Source organism: Drosophila hydei, unplaced genomic scaffold (assembly GCF_003285905.1).
Source record: "Drosophila hydei strain 15085-1641.00,03,60 unplaced genomic scaffold, DhydRS2 tig00008134-arrow-pilon, whole genome shotgun sequence".
In the NCBI taxonomy this organism is placed as follows: Eukaryota; Metazoa; Arthropoda; class Insecta; order Diptera; family Drosophilidae; genus Drosophila; species Drosophila hydei.
The window spans coordinates 2,121,712-2,141,644 of NW_022045843.1; the positions used below are offsets into that span (position 1 = coordinate 2,121,712).

At 40.2% G+C, this 19,933-nt stretch overlaps 1 protein-coding gene across 2 annotated transcripts; it reads right to left on the minus strand.

Annotated features, from left to right (window-relative positions):
• Positions 1 to 30: 30 nt before the first annotated feature.
• LOC111594014 lies at positions 31 to 19,850 on the minus strand. Of its 2 annotated transcripts, XM_023307112.2 has the most exons (13): positions 19,389 to 19,850; positions 9,009 to 9,350; positions 8,569 to 8,763; positions 8,364 to 8,495; positions 8,155 to 8,297; positions 7,681 to 7,764; positions 7,554 to 7,608; positions 5,958 to 6,983; positions 3,876 to 3,944; positions 3,519 to 3,817; positions 2,300 to 3,453; positions 2,022 to 2,222; positions 31 to 1,956 (listed from the first exon to the last, which is right to left on the minus strand). In XM_023307112.2, the coding sequence occupies exons 2-13, from the start codon at positions 9,129 to 9,131 to the stop codon at positions 1,673 to 1,675; spliced, it is 3,765 nt and encodes a 1,254-aa protein (XP_023162880.2). In that variant the 5' UTR covers positions 9,132 to 9,350; positions 19,389 to 19,850; the 3' UTR covers positions 31 to 1,672. The 2 variants fall into 2 exon arrangements, with proteins under 2 accessions (XP_023162880.2, XP_023162881.1); XM_023307113.2 differs by lacking the exon at positions 5,958 to 6,983 and having other exon boundaries at positions 1,673 to 1,956.
• Positions 19,851 to 19,933: the final 83 nt, after the last annotated feature.

Genomic DNA, 19,933 nt, shown 5'->3' on the forward strand with positions numbered 1-19,933 from the left:
TACCGTTATTGTTGTGTGTATGTATGTTTGTGTTTGTCTGTGGCTGTGTCTATGTTGTGGTTGTTGTTACAAAATACAGTGTAAATATTTTTAGGCTTAATGAGCTTATACAATTTACTCAATTTAGTACACATTAACGTACATATGCTATATGCTATATATGCTTAATTTAATAGGCATTACGCCGCATTGCGGTCGCATTTTCATTCAATTTTTTTTCTTTTCTTTTGTTTCTCATTTCATTTGTTCATTAAGTAATCTTTTTCAGAGAAATTATTGCTCTAGCTTACAAAGATGACGATCTCGTATATAAAATCAATGGACATACTCGCTACATAGTTCAAATATGCAGGGTTTCTCTTTTTAGTACAATTCAAATGTTTCGTTCTCAAGTTAATATTAAGTTTAAGTTTATATATATATATATATGTATATATAAATACGTGTATACTCTAATCATATAGGGATTTTGTAAAATCAATTAATAACTAAGGGGGGAGGGGCTACTTTAAGTAATGATTTGATATAATTAGTGTGTGTGTTGTGTGTTCAGTGTGTTTGTTGTGTTGTTTACTTTATGGTCGATCCATACGTTTTGGATATGATTTGGTGGTATGGAGGAAGCACTTGTGGGGCAACTATATAGGAATTCGGAACATGTACTATTATTTTGATTTCTTGTTGTTTTGTAAATGAGTTGAGTGAGCCATTCCTGTACTCACTATTCAGATTGGCAGCTGTATCGAGTAAGCATTATAAAAACGTTTGCTTCTTATCAACTAAATGCAAGTGAAGCTAGGTGCCCCCTGCTCAAGTGACTGTGTACTCAAGGGCATAGCCAATTAATGATATAAATGATATGACATAATACTAGGCGAACAACAATTTCAAGCACGAAAATGTGGCTTGAATGTTGGCGCCGATCAAATTTCGCAGGCAACGGGCAGTCATTATTAAGAATTTCAATGTGAACGGACGGCACTGGCCCTAATTAGAATCAAAAACAATTCGACTTGAAGCAGCTCAAGCCGAACGCGTTCTATTAGCTGCTCAAGGAACATATTTCTTATAGAAAGCATACAAACAATTCGAGCCTTGTGGCAAAGGGCAAAACAGCGGCTGGCCGCAGTTATAAATAAATTCTAAATGCTATTCTATAAAAAGGTTCGTGTTTTTCAAGCTCTTTCGCTTGTTTACCAAATTGTGTGTGTGAGTGTGTTTGTGTGTATGTGTGTGTATACATATAAGTTAAGGTACATACTAGATAAATTATATGCAGCATAGTGATTTTTGTTTTAAGTGTTTAGTTTTTTAGTTTTAGCTTAATTTGTTAGCCAAGAGTCGCATATTGAAATCGTTAATTGATTGTTTTACAGTTGTGTCCGTACTTAATACCGTTTTTTTTTTGTTAAATGTATTATCATTAATGTGGGCGGGGGGTTGAGTTGCACCTCAATTCAAATTTGGAGTTAACACGTTGATAATGTTGACATCGAGGGTGCGAAAGATTTGTTTGATTAAGATTGTAAATTGTTATCTGTTTTTTTTTTTTAGTTTTTCTTCGTTTTGTTTTTTTTTTTTTGTAAGAATTGATTAATAGTGATTATTGTTGTTGTTGCTGCTTTTATTGTTGCTGATGTTGCTGCTGCCGTTTCTCTTCCACTTGAAACATTTATGGCGACACATATGGCGGTGGCTTACGATAGGAGGGCGTTGCCGGTGATTTCCCTCGCACTTCGCGTCCACCGAGCACCACAGCCGGCGGTGGCACATACTCATCCACATCGTTGTCACCGTTCATGTTCGAGGTATTGTACGAGGGCGGCAACAGCGGCGGTTTCTCATCCTTCAGTATAACAGGGCTCTTATTGCCTATTTCGGGCTTCTCCTCGAACTCGTCCTGGAAGATGACGGGTATGCCCTTGGTGCGGAACGATTTGCGTTCCTCCTCATCGCCTGCACGTGTAAGCATGATATAAATACAAACACAGATTTGATGTATATTGAATTTCGCAACTTACCTAATTCCATTTTGCCGCTCTTGTGGCGGCGTCTATGCAAACAACAAGCTATGATCGAGGCCAGCAAAACCATGACCACAATTATAACAGCGGGCAATATAACAGTAGCTAGATATTCCTGTGGGAAGGTTGGCTTCAAGCTCGGCTCCTTGTTGCGCGGTGGTATATACTCGTGCTGGCTAATGTCGCTGTTCTCCGCATCTAGAAGCAAGTAGAAATACCAATAATAATATAATATTTTAATTAATTAATATGATCTATGCGTCTTCTTCACTCACGATGACATGCGGCAGAGGGCACGACCGTAAAGTTGGTTAGATTTAGCTCCGGTCCCAATGCCTTCTTCACGCTGGCACTTGGCATCATGTCGCTGCTCAGATAGATGCTGCGCGTGGCAGCCATTTCTGCGTCGGGACAGCGGTTGTGGGTCTTGTACAGTGAGACATTGTAAAAGTTGACAATGGTGCCATCCGAGTCGTGGTGCGTAGTAATGGAGCGCACATAAATCTGATTGGTATTAGCATCGCCGTGCAGCTGCGCAATGCGCTCCATAAATTTACGCTGCAGTTCCGCATTGAAGTTCTCGTGGCGTATGGCCAGATAAGCCTTGTACAGTATGGCATAATCCTTTTTGGGCGTGTTGGTGACGACCACAACGAGCGCATCGTTGGCACTGAGGCCGCCACTGTCCTCGGCAATGAGCAGATACTCCTCGGTGCCTATGTCCCCGCTCTTGGGTATGCCATAGAATTCCTGATTCTTTGAGTCGAACTGCAGCCAGTGGCGTGTACTGAGCTCTTTGTGTTCTTTCGTCTTCAGCGTGAGCGTTAGCTCATTATCATTGGGATCGTAGAAGGTGTCGCTGGGCACTTTGTAAACGAGCAAATGGCCAACTGAGGCGTTCACACGATCCACCTGATTGCGCGGCATCGGCGGCAAATTCTTGGCCATATGCGTCGTGGGCTTTATCTTAGCCAACTCTGTCTTCTGGCAAGTGCCAATCAACTGACCCGTTATAGACTTAATGCTCAGCAGTGGCTGCAGCAGATCATTCAAGCGCTGCACATCCAAGCGACGCACCAGATCATTCAACTCCGTCTCGGGGCATTCACTGGTGGGCAGCGTCTCATTGAAGTAGACAAAGACAGCACTCTGTGGCTCCTGCAGTGTCTGTCGTATCTCGCGCACCACCAGCGCCGAGCTGCCGCCATCCTCCAGCGTGTGGGCAACAGCCCTTATTAACTTCAGCTGCCAGTCAATGTTGTGACCATGCTTCTCGTTGAGGCGCACCGCGATGCTGATCTCATGGTTGATGGTGCGCACCGCACGATGCTGTTGCACGCTAATCTCCACAGTTTCCGTAACACTGGCATTGCCGGAATCTGTAGCCGAGAGGCGATACTGCCAACGCGACACGGTATCGTCCAGTGGGCTGCAAGTCGAGAAATCAAGTTAATTTATTAACTCGCCGCTTAGGAATTTATATTCTCAACTTACATTCCATAGAGCTCGCGCTTATCCGCATTGAACTGCAGCCAGGACGTGGGCTTCAGCTCGTGTCCATCCTTGTCGGTCAGCTCTAGGCGCAAATTGGTTTGATCTTCGGCATCGAAAAACGTTTCTTCGGGCACAATAAAGCTGAATGCCTTGCCGGACGTCACAGCCAGTTTCTGCAGGCGCATTTTTATGATCGGTACACTGTTCTCCTGCCGTGGCTCCACATAATCCGTGGAGGCATCTGTCGAGGTGCTCACCGCCTCCAGCTGAGGCTGCCGTGTCGTTGCTGCTGTTGCCAGCTGTAAAAAACAACTCAGTTTACTTAAAGTTTTGATATAGGTTGTGTGCTGAACTTACCTCATTGCTAGCCAGGTTGGGCACGGTGCTGTTGCTGGCGGCTTCAAGAGCGTCCAGAGCATCCGCTGCCTGGGAATTACAGAAAACTCATTAAATGACTTACGAACTGAACAATTAAAGCGACACGTCTTCTCATTTCTCTTATGTTTCATACTCGTTCATAATATGCTAAACAGATGGCTTTTGTATGCTCGCTAAAGATATTGCTAAGGGGTATATATATGTTCTATGGTTCTACTGGGAGCTAGAGTGACCAAGCTAGTTGGATTGTCTTTAGGATGAGTTCGATAAGACATGAACTAGGACAGCAACACAAAAACTTAGAAATTTATCACTAGAAACTTCAATTTCTTATAGTTTTTAAGCTGTTTTCTATACCATGAACGAGTATTGCTTAGTCGGCTATGCCCGACTGCAATGCATTGCTTGTTTTTGTTTATTTTTAGTGTCATGCTTGAATATTGTTGAGAGCAGGCAGAGTTTTCAGTGTAGCAACTATGGAGGGTGCCAGAGACACAGATACAGATAGAGATACAGATAGAGATACATATACAGATAGAGATACATAGATACATATAGCTAAAGTGACATAAAAATACATGCAATACCATGCGAGGAGAAACGCTGCTAATCAGCGCTGATTGGCATCCCATTTCAAAAGGATAAGTGCATTAGACGTAAACGTTGAAATCCCTTAATTGGCTTAACTAGTTGCCTTGGCTGGGGACTACAGGGCTGCGTGGGCATGGTGGGCATGGTGGGCGTTGGGCTAAGGGCTGGGAACATTAGGAGTCTTGTGCAGCTTATTATAGATATATGAATTTATATATATAAATATATGCTACTCTTATGCATAGCACACAGTGTCTGTGCGCGTGGACAGAAGTAGTTCACCTTAGGGCTAATCGAAAGCGTGCTGTGCGTCGTCGGGGCCAATTCGACCAACTCGATCTCGGCCAGCGTTGTACGCGGCGTTGTGGTGGCAACCACATCCGCATCCACATCCGCATCAGCCACATCCGTTGTGGTCAGCCAGGTGCTCGGCTCAAGCACATTTGCATTTGTCTGCAGTTTGCATTTTGTTTTTTTAGTTTTTCGAATGCAAAACAAAAATTCATGAGATAAACATGATGTAAGCAAGAAAAAAGGGTCGGCATATAAAATTGGGCCAGATCGAAAGTAAGCTAATATAAACTATTTAATAGGATTTGCAGTCTTAGACAAAATATCGCCAGGGACATATGAAACTAAGAATGAGGGAAAGGCAACGAATTGAAATTCCTGTATGAAAAATATGCTGAAATTTCTATATGTTCATTATGAATGGTTTATAGAAACCAATTGGAAATTTCTTAAAAAGTTTGCAGTTTTCTTAAGGGGCCAATATATCATTGAATATTTCTAAATCACTGACTTTTCTTTTAGGTGTATTTAGTGCAAATAGTTAGTAGACTTAAGAGCCGTCAATGCTGTTAAACAATTAGTTATGTAGCCTCAACCAACACCCTCTATAATATATATATACAAAAATAAACTAAAACTTAAGATATCTATACAAAAACTTAATTACAAACATAATCTAAAATAATAATATCTAGTTATTCATAGTTTGAGTGCGTCTAGGCCTGGAGCCCACACACATTTAAGTCCATAAAACACAATTCTCTATAGCTAAAAGTTGAACAAAGTACTTAAGTTTATATTTGCGCTATGGGTATTATTACAATTTGAGGTTAGATCTGCGGCAAAGTTGTACAACATCTGGATTATAACAATTATACAACAGAAACACATGTATATATCACACTTATACATATATATATATACATATATAGATAGTTTGTTTGAGTTGGGCTCTGACTGAGGGGATTTGGGCGGCGGCGACGACGTCGAGACACAAAACAGGAGACAAATACAGAAACACATACAGATACAGATACATAAAAGGCTAAGCAACAGTTACAATTGTCGCACAACGAGAGACATACAGAGTGACTGAGACAGAGATACACACACACACACACATATGCACACTCAGACACGAACACACACGCACACACACGCAGACAAAAGCGACATTACCTTTGGCGTTTGTGATTGTGTTGTAGTTGTTGTTGTTGTTGTTGTTGCTGTTGTTGTTGTTGGCATAGTTGCAATTGTTGTTGATGATGATGAAGAAGTTGTGGGGTACGATGATGAAGGTGATGATGACGATAATGATGATAATGAAGTTTCGGTTGTTGTTATTGTTGTGAGAGTATTAGCCATATCAAAGTCTATGACACTTGCTGTGCTTGACGAGACTGAGGTGGAGGCTATGATGTCAGGAGCAACAGGATGAGTGCTGCTGCTGCTGCTCCTGCTACTAGTGTTGCTGCTGGGGGCAGACGATTCGACAGTTTCAAATGTGGCTGCAATCGCTGGGGATGAGGATGTGTAAATGTTGGATTGGGACATGGTGGAGCTGGCGTCGTATGGTGAAAATGATTCAGACGGTGGTTGGGGATGAGTGGACGACGACGACGACGCTGGCAAAGGTGTGCCTGGTGTAGCAGGTGTTAAATTATTGTTGATGTTGTTGTTATTGTGGTTAGTGGTCGTTTGTGAGGTGCTCGTTGCAGTGTGCTCAGCTACATCAACAGCGTTGGCCGCATTGTCGACCTGATGATGGTGGTGGTGGTGGTGGTTGTTGTTGCTGTTGTTGTTGTTGTCAGCAGCATCTTCAGCTGCAACGTTTACCGTTGCCATGGAGCTGCTGCTGCCAGTTGTAGTGGTTGTGGTTAGAGGCAATTCCAGCTCCAGTTGCTGCTGCTGCTGCTGCTCGATGCTCGGTTTGAGTTCCAGCTCATTGCCAAGCTCATTTTCAGTCTCAACAATCACCGGCGCAGCGGGCACGCCCAGCTGTGGGAGCTCAACTTCCTCAACGTCCTCGACCTCATCGTCGACATTGAGCACCGGCTCCTTAATATTCTTCGTGTTCTCAATGGTCTTGCTAATGACAGACTCCAATTTGGAGACACTCTCTTCGATTTCCTCGTCCAACTTGTTTTCTGGCAAAGATGTAGCCGACGAGGTGGAGACGGAGCCCGTGTTCTCCTCTTGTTTCGACTGCATTTGCTCGTTCAGGGATTAGTTGTGTATGGATGGTAGTTGTTGTTGTTGTTGTTGTTAGTTAGTTTATGAATAATTAACATTCATATATTGCAATGGTAGTAACAGTAAGTAAATGAGCACAGCGAGAGAGAGAGAGAGAGATAAAGATAATGTAAATGTCAAAAAAAGAGAGAGAGAGAAAAGACGAGAACACCATATGATGAATTACATATACACAATGTTAAAGAATCGTTTCATCAAATTTAAATGATATATATATATAATATATATATATTAGATATATATATATGAGTATTTTGTGAACTTGTGTGGTTTTTGTGTGTCGTGGTTTTTGCAGTTATCAACAAAGTGCAGTAACAAACATAATTATGATCTTCCGTAACAGTTTATACTTAAGCGTATTGGTCTGTATAGTCATTTATAATTGGATATATATGGTACTTTAGTTATACATAATCCAACCAACAGTTAAAACCTCAGGTAAACGGATATACCACAAAAATAAAAGTAAAACCAAATAGCAGCCGAAGACACGACAATTCCCAATTTCAATTGAACACTCACCACGCCATGTTGATGTCGGTGAGCATGCGATGTGGGCATAACCGTAACCAGTTCACTGCAAATAAAAAATGTTTTATATTTATCTATATTTAGCGATATGTTATTTATTTTTATTGACAACACTTACGGCGTCTGTTCATCCTCATCATCTCCATAGTCATAGTCCTCCTCAATGCCGCTGCCCTCTGCATCACTGCGCTTTCGCCGCGATCTGCAAATACAAACCACAAATGAAGCAGTTTGTGAGTCAACTGAGTTTTAGAATACATTTATAAATAAACATGTATTTCAGTTTGCTTCGATAAGTTCAATAAAAGAGCAAGCGTAACGCAAAGCCAAGGGAAGCGCTTTAAAATATATTTTTTAGATATACAAATATATACTTAATATATATATCTAAAGCTGATCAGCTGTCTGCTTTGTTTTGTCTTTTACTGTCTCTTTTATTAAACTACATCGACTCTTATAATGATAATGATTATAATGATTCTTATAATGATTATCTCTCTTGTAAAACACAAATCTATATAATATTCTAAATTTTTCATTGATTCAATACATTCACTACATTCACTGCATATAGCTTTCCCTTATAAGCTACCTGGACTTCAATTCCTTGCGCCATATAAACCACAGTCCAAAGTTCTCCTCCGTCAGTGCGCCGATGGTGCCGTCCTTGACTTGATGTCCTATCTGCTTGGCTATGGGCTCACCCATGCTAAAGTAACTCGAACCACAGCCGATCTGCGCAAGATTTGCAAGTAAGATTAGGTGCACACATCGTAAAGCTAAATGCATTTAACGACATACCATAAAGCTGGCACGTCCCAGACGACGATTCACTGTGTCCACATGCTTCTGGCCCTTGCCGCCCTTGCGCATGGCCAGCTTATGCATGTTGCCCAGCTCCCGCTTCGTCACCGAATCCAGCGTAATGAATTCCTGCAAATGCAAAGGCGCGGCGTGCCACTTGAGTTTAATCTTTCAATACGATGTATTCAGTTCGTTGTCTTACCTTGGGTATGGCAAAGAACTTGGCCAGCTTGGCCTGGACATGCATACGCTTGGGTACGCTTAGCTCGCTCCAGTCATGCTTGCGCAGCAGCAGCGAGAGCACAATCTCAGACTGTGCCTGCTGGCAACGCATCAGGTCCGTCACATATGGCTCCTGCTTGTAGGCGGGCGCCTCTTTGGGCTCTATGACCGGCACCTACAAAAGATACCGCAAAAGAGTTCAAGAGTTTAACAACTGGACAGAGTGAGGGGCAGCTAGTCATTGTCGGCGTTTTCAAGTGAAATGTGTCAGGCATCATCAATCAAAATTAACAGACAAATGACAGGCCTCAGTTGCCGTCACAGTTGCTGTTGCTGTTGCTGCAGTTGCATTAGCTTCTGCAACGGCAGCAGCAACAATGCAACGCATTCTATGTTTGCTGTCCCCGCCGCCCGTCTCACCTGAGAGTCGTTCACATTGAAATCCCGTTCGGCGCTCGCTGCCGTCGCTAGCAGCAAGCATAGCAATAAAATTGGCAACGTTGCGCCTCGATTGCACTTCAGTGATAACACTGATGGCCTCATGCTTAACAGCTAAATCTATATAGACGACCGACTTCTATATAGAATACAATTTCAGTTTCGTTTTCGTTTCGGTTTGTTAAACAATTCCAAAGACTACCAGATACAGAGATTAGATGTGAGAGGGGAAAGTGAAGCTATTCGACTCGTTGCTGCCGTCGTTGTTGTCCCTTGTGTTGTTGTTGCTATCTTTGTTGTTGTTGTTGTTGAAGTTTACGTCATCTGCAAAAGAGAAGCATACCATAAATTTTTATGAGAATTATGAATACATATTTGACATATATAAAAGCATAAAAGGTCTCGCCTCGTTATGCTCATGTTAATTAAGTGCTTAATTATCATTACGATATATAGATAGATATGGATAGTCACAACCAATTGGGTCAGCGACCCCATACCACACACTCAATTTGTAACCCATTCATGAGCCCAACAAAAATTATAAATGCTTAGGCAACTGCTCTACGTATACGTAATTAACATAAACAACTGTTTTTCACATTTGTTAGCGTCATCGTTGTTGTTGTTGTTGTTGTTGTTGTCTTTCCCACTCAAACATATTCGAGTGTAAATTAGCGCCAGATCAATATGAACTTTGGTTAAATAACATGAAAATGGAAAGTTGTAAACAAATGCGAGTATCTTAAAAGGCCTAAATGAGCGTTGCATATTTGGAAGTTAGTTTTTCTCTTTAGTTCTAGCTTTCTAAATCTCTTTGATTGAACCATTTCCGACTCTCAGCTGAAAGTGCCAGCTTTATAATTAACCAGCTGTTCATAAACTATATTATACTAGTTTATATACTATATAATTTATATACACTACTATATAGTTTTTTTATTTATGTATATATTTAGATATTATTAGATATAGCGTAATTCCCAAAGCTCTTAGCACTTCTAAAGTATCCTGGAAATCAAGTCTGCTTCAGTTCCAATCGTAGTTCTTAGCATCGACCTAACATGGGTCTCTGCAGAAGTCGAAGTCTGTGATGTCTTTTTTTTGAACCATTTTTGGAATTAGACAAAAGTCAAAGACGAGCCAAGACACATCCAAACAAGACGAATTTCAAAATGGACCAACTGAGGGACATGAGTACCAACATAATGCCACAAATATACTCATACACTGCCGATCAACCAAATAGACTCAACATTTTATCATTTTTGGTTATTTTCGCTTTATTTAAAATGTTGAGTCTATTCGGTTGATCGATAAAAATAACGATTTATTAAGGTGCCTCAAAAAGAAAATTTATTATAATTTTTACAGTTTTATGTAGAGCGCTAATTTTTGTTTTGCTTACTCAAGAATTGAGTAATGAATAAGAAAAAAATGTAGTATGACGTTATATTGTTATCTTTCTTAATAAATCGTCAACTTCCAAAAAAAAAAATTGTGTGGTTGATCGGCAGTGTACGTAAGCCACAGATATTCCAAACTCGAATGTCTCAATTGAAGCAAAATTTCAACTGATACTTAAGCTTTGAATCTGTTTTTTAAGTAAAAGTTTCATTTAATAAATATTTTAAGCATGCCAAAGATAAAAGAATGTCTCATACTTTCAAGTGAAAGTGCATGAGAGTTTATAGATATATATATATAAGTAGACATCTGGTAGCTGTTTATCAAAAGCCTACGCATGCTTGTCATGTTTGATAAGATTGTAAAGCAAAGAAATTCCATTGATAAAAGCATATATATTCGTATATATATTTATATGTGGTCAAAGTCGTTTAGTTTAATCTGTCTAATGGCGTCTACATTCCATTGAAGCTAGGCTTATCAATAGCTGCGTCTATTTATAGAGCAATCCCAGCAGAGATCCCATTCCCAGCCTTTTTTTGAACAATCATTCAACATTCAACGTTCAACGCTTCCTTCGAATGAGGCCACATATGTTGCACCCGAGTTCGCCGACTCAAGAGTTTCGCAGTGAAATTCATAATGGGGCGCGAGTGTGGAAAACTGACTACGGATCTGTGGAATACCAATAAAAATTGGAAACGTCTTAATTGAGGCATTAAATATGTCAACGCGCACAGCGAAACCGACCAGTTCGCGTCGAGTGGGGCCAATTAATGATAAATGCAACAAGTTGAGAAAATTATCAAAATTACGCACAGCTGGAAGCATTAGCTAGGCTCTAGCACCTAGTGTAAATATAGAGAGATATATGCGCTACAAGAAATTGTTGTATTTTTATAGAAATTTTATGGCTCAAATGCATTTGAGTTAAGATGAAATAGAAATGGAAGAAGTAAATGAATATACATCAAATTCAATTTTTAGACTAACTAAATAGATCATAAATACATATATATTATATACATTTAACTGTTGGAAGCTAACAAAAGTTTTTCAGTCATTAATCAATCAATTGATGATTCAATATATTCTCTAGCTGTAAAGTTAAAAGTAGAAAAGTAGAAAGATGACGCATCTATAGTATAAATACTGTTTATGCCTTTTTAGTATTAAAAAAATACTCCATATAACAACAGCCAAGCTTAACTTTGGTTTAGCCTTACAGGGTAGCACCTAGTTGAGCATACTTGAGTGAAGCACAGGCACTTCTACTTGTCGCACTCTCACAGCCAATTTGTTTGTTTTCAAAGTGGGCAACAATATTAATTGAACAGCTCGTTTCGTCTCCTGCCTGGCATAGCAATCAGTAGGGACCGGAGGGAATATGGAGAGATGAAGAGAACGATACTGGAAAGAAGACTGGGCACTCGATACTCTGTTCAGGCAATATGCCACAAATAGATGAACTTAAAATGCAGCCAAGCATGCCGGGGCCATCAGTCAAGTTGGCAGCAGTTTTGGCATGAATGAGAATGAGGCACACACACAGAGAGACAGAGAGAGAGAGAGAGAGAGAGAGAGAGAGAGAGAGAGAGAGAGAGAGAGAGAGTTGTTGTGGGTGTGCGTACTCCTTGTTGTTGTGTATGCAAATGAATTAGCATTGCGCCAAATGCAAAACAGTCAAAGACAACGCACACAGAGAGCGAACGAGAGAAAAACAATATACAGAACTAACAAGAGAAACAAGTTTTCTGCATAATGAGTGTGTGTTGTGTATCCATGTCTAAGTGTGTGTGTGCGTGTGTGCCTAGGCTGCAACTGCTGCCATAAAGGCAAAGTTCAATGGAGTCGAGAGTTCAGTTCATAAATTGAACAAACAAAAGCAAACTAATAAAGGTATAAAACCATAGACATAGAACAAAAGGCGCCAATCTATAAAAACAGAACATCATCATGAAGACGATGATGGGCTTGCTAGGGATGTTGCATCTGCGCTGACTCTGTTGAAGCTGTGGCACCCACACGCCCAGCGCTCTCTATTCAAGTGCCGCAAACAAAGACATATCGCTATCTATAATGTGATTAGCCATGCATTTAGTGCTGAGTGGCACTCGTTGGATGTTGCATGCGGCATGCGGCAAGCTGGCTGCCTGGCTGCCTGGTTGCCTCACTGCCAACTGTCCAACTGCCTGCGGGCATTTCATTATCTCGTCCCGTACGCTCCACATGCGTCCAATGGGCCAAAGTGCAGCCAATTAGCTTTACATTTAAGCGACTTCAAGTGGGCGGCAAAGGTGCTGCTGCCTTCTAAATAGCTATAAATGTGCGTGTGTGTGTGTGTGTTGTTGCTGTTGCTGTTGCTGTTGTGGCTGCTGCTACGTGACACAAAAGTGTTGAGTCTTTGGCCCAACTTTCAACAAAGAACTTCTTTCTTTAAGCAGCCCACAGAGTCAGGCGCATAAACAAATTTATTTTCATTATGAACACACGCACACACAGCTCACACACACACTCTTCCAAACACACACAGTTCATGGGTCTCCAGCTGTAACTGCGCCTTCTTATTGGCCGCCTTTTGTAGCTGACATTTTAAAACTCTTTTTTTTTGACGCGGCTTACGCAGCAAATTTGACTTATGTTTCTAATACCCTGTAAATGTGGCAGTTATTGGGTAGTATGTGCAGGCAAATATATGCGTACATAAGACATAAAGTATAAACTTTTAGCACATAACAGAATTTATACAATTGCTTCAATTAATTGTAGTAAATGAAAAGCGCTTTCAGGCCATAAAAAAGAAAGTTGAACCCAAACTTTATTTAATAACAAAATAATAAAAAGCAATTAATCTCACATATATATATATATATTATATATAAATTTTAAATTTTTTGCTGCATTTTTCATAGCAAGAAAGACTAAGCTTTGACCTTATCTTTTAGCTATATAAGAATAATAAATAATAAATAATAAATTTTACTTTAACTTCAATTTTTTGCAATTTTTTTAAACAACTAAATCAAGGGTATTTTCCGGTTCACACCCATTGAGTACCCTTTTTTACTGCTTATAAATTATTTCATATACGTGTGTATTTCATTCCAAGAAATAATAAAAAACAATTTCTTTAAGTCATGCAGTGCAGCTTTCACCCTTCGCTGCCCACTCCCCTGCCAAACCCTCTCTCTCTTTCTCTCTCTATACTCTCTATCTCTCTCTGTCTTGCATTCTGTCTCGCTTATTCTGTGTCTTTGTAGCAGCTTTAATTAATTCGATGCTCCGCAATGGGCGCGTCTCCAATGAACGTTTAATGGATTGTTTGTTGCTCGTATTTTGTTTACGCTGCTGCCTGATTGAAATGAAATTGTTATATATACAAATACATATGCATATATATATTCAAACACACACACACATGTCTTTACACACATCTGTTTCACGTAATTCGTTTTCTATGACAACGCATATTTGACCCACAATCTTCTTGTTGAAAATAGAACCTCTCGCTCTGTCGCTCGCCCTCCCTCTGTTCTCTCTCTCTTCCAACTTTCTGTAATATGTGTATTATATCGCCAATGAACTGGAACCTAACCCCGGCAAAAGCTCGGCAAATGCATTAGTCCAAAAAACACATACATCTCGAAAAAACAGGCCACAATTACCAAAAATAGAACCCAATTCATTTTCAGTTTTTGTCGAGTTTTTTCTCTTTTCGTTTCTTCAATCAAACTTAATGCCCGATCGGACAGGCGTGTCGCATTTGTTGTGCTCATAACTCAATAAGAGACAAAAATGAAAAACGAAAATCTGTTAAGTTATGCATATTTTGCTGAAATTTAAGGAGCAGTCGCTGCAACTGACGCCTAAAAAATACATTCAAGACAATTTTTTTCAAAAAATATGTTTATTTTTGCTTTGAAAAGTTTTGATGTTCATTTTTAATGGAGATCATCAATCTATCTATGGATACTTATATATGTATAACTTTTGCTGCAAACTTGTAGAATATCTAGTGATTTTCGTCACGCATATGGGACTATATTGTATTGTGATTATATATCAGTATAGAAGCTGAACTTGATAATTCTAGGCTTTAAACTGTGAAAGTAAAATTTTTAAAGTTTGATCTTTTTGTAGAGCTGTTAAATGGTAAAATGCTTGCCAGTTTTAGAGGCTATAGCTATAAATCTCTAGAAGATTCAGATTTTGGCAGTAACTACAGCAAGTGGAGCTAAAGCCCCTAGCTTTGATAGTCTACAGTCTTCTTCATTGAAGAGCTTACACTGAAGAACCAACAAAGCCCAAGCACTGCCCTGAAATATAAACCAATATGAACTGCAGCTGTAATGATTTTAAATGATTTAGAAATGATTTAAGTAAAAAACTAATGGGAAATCTATGTATGCTATGTTAGCTATGTAAATCTAAATTCATATGCATGGAATGGAAGAACTCGCTCTGCCTCTTATACGCATACGCACAACTCAATAAGACCCTTTTAACCCAAATTATACAATTATATATAAATGAGTATATATATAGCATTGGCACAGACTGAAATGGCCGGCACATGTTAGATATTAAATATGATTTGAGGCATTTATCTACTTGCTCTGATATGCATATTCACATACAAAGACAGAGACGAGACAGAGAGTGAGAGGGAGGGGCAGATATGTGATAACACTTTTTGAGGTATGCACAAGAAAAACGTAAAAAGATAACAAAACTGTGGTAGCTGCTGCTTATGTGTTGCTTAATTTCCGCCGATTGCTCAATCCGGACAAACGGGCACAAGAAAATGTTGAGCAATGAGCCGGAATGACATGCCGCGCCGAGCCAACTGACATGCGAGTTGGCCAAAGAAATGAGCTGCGAATAGATGCAACGGCACGTAGCATGCTCGGTGGCACGCACATCGCAGCCGACATTGCCGTGCCAGTCAACCCAGCCACATTAACCCACAGAGCGCCGAAGCAACAACCAAAAATCGAATCAGCAGCCCAGCCAAAGATGCAGCTCTCTTAGCGTGCACCCATATCAAAGTAATTTGATGATCGAGTTTAATTGACTGTAATTGGACTATGACGACGACGATGACGTTGATGTTGACAACAACAACAACTAAGAAAGTTGTTAATTTGGCATGACTTGCAATCAAATGCCACGCCCACTGGCTGCCTACCCAATTTGGGTTCAATTTGATTTCAAATTAAGACAAAATTGAGTTACAACAGCAGCCACAGCAACAACAAAGATTGCAACAAATTAGAAGAAAAACTGATCGAAGCATAAGATTTGATCGACTAGAGAATATCCTGCACTTGATAAGCGCCTTATGCATATCATTAGAAACTCTCTAGTAAATGAAAGTGAACGACTTGAATATGCCCTGTATGTACTTGCTCTACGTGGGCTCTTTTCTATCATATTTATTTCTTTATTTTCTTGATTTTGCTGCTGACTCTTTCTTACTTTTTCCTTTTCTCTTTGCTTTTATTTCTGTCTCACTCTCTCGCAATATTCCTTTCTTTCTTTCTGATTATTGTCTTTTTTTTGATTTTCTTGATTCTTCTGATTTTATTTTATCTCCCCTTATTATTCGCTCTCTTATTTCTTTCTCATGCACTCTTTCTTCTTATTTATCTCCCACTCTTTTCTCTCTTTCTCTATCTTCTATCTCCCTTCATTGTCTGTCTCTCCCTTGCCCCTTCAGCTTGCTCTACATTCCACCCGATACACTCTCCTTTTCCCACATTCACTGTCTCTATTTCTGGCTACATGCCTCTCTGTCTATAAAGTATCGCCTTTCTATGTGATTTTCAAACCATTTACCTAATGTTACATCACTGTTTACACTATCAATGCATATTTACAATTTGAAATATCACAAATTGTATCACTAGGTGTTTGGAATACATTACATTACATTACTCTATAAACTATTAGGGTGTATATATACGTTCCTTATAAACTAGAATCTCCTATGACATATCATTTTAGTAATCGCTGCTAAGCACACAATATTCTGTGAGACGCAACAGAATTTAATCTAATTGAAATGACAATATTTTGGGGCCAGCACAGACTATTGATGGGTGTCTTGATGTGGGTTTTGATTAATGTGCTAAGTTGATTAGTTATCACGTGGCAGAGTGTCGCCGGCAACGCGATATGCAACTTGAGAGCCGTCACCGGAGCCAGTGGAACCACTGGGGCCATTGCTCCATTCCGATGTGAGGCGAGACGAAGCGATGTGAAGCAAAACTTTTGCCAAGTCACAACAAAAATATTTTTGCGTGGGGCCAACAACTCAGTAGAGTGAAGTTGTGTGTGTGTGTGTGTGTGCAGGGTCGCCATTTTGGCCAAAGCGTGTGTGTGTGAAGTCTGCAGCGGGTGCAGCGTGTGGCGGCAAGCAAGTTGCAACGTTGACAGTCGCCACAATCGCAAAACTCGACGATCCAATGCGCTAGCCATTCGCTTGCATGCATAATGGATGACAACTGCAGTTGTTGTTGGAGTTGCTGTTGCTGTTGCTCTTGCTGTTGTCGCTTAAAGTTTTTTTTATTTTAAAAATTGTATGTTTTCCAAAAAAAAAAAAACAGAAAAAAACCAAACAAATGCTAAAAACAAACACACAACAACAACAACAATCGTTCGGAGGCGTTGATGAAGTCGACAGCAGTTGTCGTTGTTGTTTTTTCTGCTGTTGTTGCTGTTGTTATTGCTGCTGCTGCTCCAGCAATGCGTTGCCGGTTCGAACAACAGCTGCTGCCATGATACGAATAGAATCGTATGTATTTTTGTACTTCAACAGCCCATGGAGCAGAAAACAAGTAAAACTAATTTTGAAAGTAAAAGCACAACGAAACTAGCAATACCCTACGCTAAGCTGCCTGAAAATGAAAGTAATACTCTATTTAAACAGTGATTGGAACACTTTTTAAGTTGAGCTTAACTGGAAATTAATTATATATCATAGCTTGCATTTACAGTTATTTCCTATTCACTTTGTGAGTCATTCTGAAATGTTTTAGTCATTGTCAGCTGTTATTGAGTAGAAACCAAATTGAAATGGCAAATGATTGGAGAAATATCTTAAAGATGTATGTTTGCTCATGTAAATTACATTTTTGTGTATTCTATATAAATAATTTTAGAATTGATGTAATTTATTTTTATTATTTTTTTTATTTCTGTAATATATATAGATATATATATTTTTTTTAATTGCTGTTTTTATTTGCAATCTGTCTTATACTAGACAATAAACAACTTTGTTAACAATAATATATATATATATAGAATTATGATTTTAGTTTAAAAATATCACAGATTCGCATTAACCTTGCTGCAGTTAGAGTATGTGAAGCAAAGGCCTGCACTGGCTTGTTCATTTGAAATATGTATGGTCAAAATGCCAGAGAGAGAGGGATAAAGAGAGAGAGGTGTGAAGGGAAGTTAGTCAAGAGAAATACATCGAATGCTTGAACGCCGCGGGGCATATGGCATGCGTGCATTTGATACATAAGCAGAAGACGAGGCAAGCGAAGGAAAGTGTAGGGTATATCGATGGCCGAACAATGCCAAACTATAATTATAATTATATAAAACGCAGCTGGTGACGGAATTGAAAATGGAATTGAAATGTGTGCAGATGACACGCCTGCAGGCAGACTAAAAGAGCAAGAGAGACAAAGAGAGTTAGAGTGAGAGAGAGAGAGAGAGAGAGAGTGACCAGGCGACCAGGCGACCAGCAAGCATGTCAAGTGACGCCCTCACCATTAGCGAGCGGCAAATTGACGCAGTCTGATTAAAAACGCATCAAATACGACTAAGCGATGATGTGAGTGGGAGAGCGGAAGAGCGGAAGAGCGGAAGAGCCTGCGGGGTGTCAGGAAATGAGAGTAGGAAAACACAACCTATGCTAAATGCTCGTAAAAGTAATTTTTGTTGCCCCACACACACGCTCACAATCGCACACTCGTACACCCTGTGCAAGGGAAGGAAAGACAAATAATGGACCAGACATAACGGGACAGGGTGCAAGAGGAAAAGGGACAACCCCCTTTTTTGGCCACGCACACAGCAAGCAGCAGCATCCGCCAAAAAAGCAAGCAAGAATTGCTAATGCTTTGTGCGTGTATTGGTATAAACATACACATGCACACACACATACGCACACGGCTAAAATCAGTGCGGGTGCGTCGCAGTCGCAGCTGACGTCGGCGTCTTTTTGGCTGAGTGCCGTCATCAAAACACACACATGCAGACTAGCACGCAAACATTAAGTGTGTGTGAGTGAGTGACGATGATGAGGATGGGGGCGGAGCTGAAGGCTTCCAAAAAGGACTGCTGTGACAGCTTCCAACGCATTGCTGATTGCAAAAATCTGTTAAATGAAAACAGGTCGAGCTTTTCCTTTTTTATACACCAATTGCTGATGGACAAGAACTAAGCACAAATACACGCACACATACATGCTTTGCATCAGCAGCAGACAGCAGCAACAACAACAAGCTGAAGAAGAAGAAGTCAGCTTGTTGTGGCCCCTTTCATCTCGCATCTCGCTCATCGCTCGTCGCTTCCGTGTTTCGAAATTCAATTTATGTATACTTTATGAGGTTGCCCCGCATTTTGGGGCGCGTTGCCAGACGCGTTCCATGCCGCATTTTGAACGTTGACAGCGCCGCTGGCGTTGGCCGGCTGCCGCTGCTGCGGCCGTTGGGGCTGCTGCTGCTGCTGGCAGCTCCACGGAGTCAGTGAGGCATAGAAAATTGCAAGTTCAGAAAAATCGATTTTCGTATTGTAGATTTGGCTAGGTGAATGCTGTGACTCTTTTCTTCCTTATATAGCTTACTTATTAAACTAATTAGCGGGCAGAAACAAACACACACATATGCACATATGCACACACTCATACAGTTGCAGTTAGAGTAAAAATAAACTTACCTCTGCTGGCGCGCTGCACAGTATTCTATTTAAGATTTGCGATCATTCATGTATAAAGTGCACTACAATTTTTTGTTCTACTGCTGCTGTTGCAGTTGTCGAAGAATCTGCTGCCAAAATTGTGTTTCCAACATGCACGCACGCACACACACACGCGAAAATTTACTTACACACGGCAGCTGCACTTGCATACACGCACACGACTATACGTACACGCACCTATATAAATATGATGAATGGTATGTAGGGTTTTTCACTTGCAACTTTGAATTGTGACTCTCCAATTAAAAGTCACCATTTATTTACAAATGCGCCGCGTTAATTGATTAAAACGCGTTCAAGTCTAAACATGGTTTGCGAGCGAGCTTTTCACTTTTTCTAGTATAACAACATACAAAACACACGGCTCCAAAGCGTTTTATTGTTGGAGCAAACGACGGCACTTGAATGTGACCGCAGGCAACAAATACGAAAATGCAAACAGCGATTACTTTATCGATAAGAGTCGATTGATTATGGCGCGCGTAGGCTTTACAACACTGTTA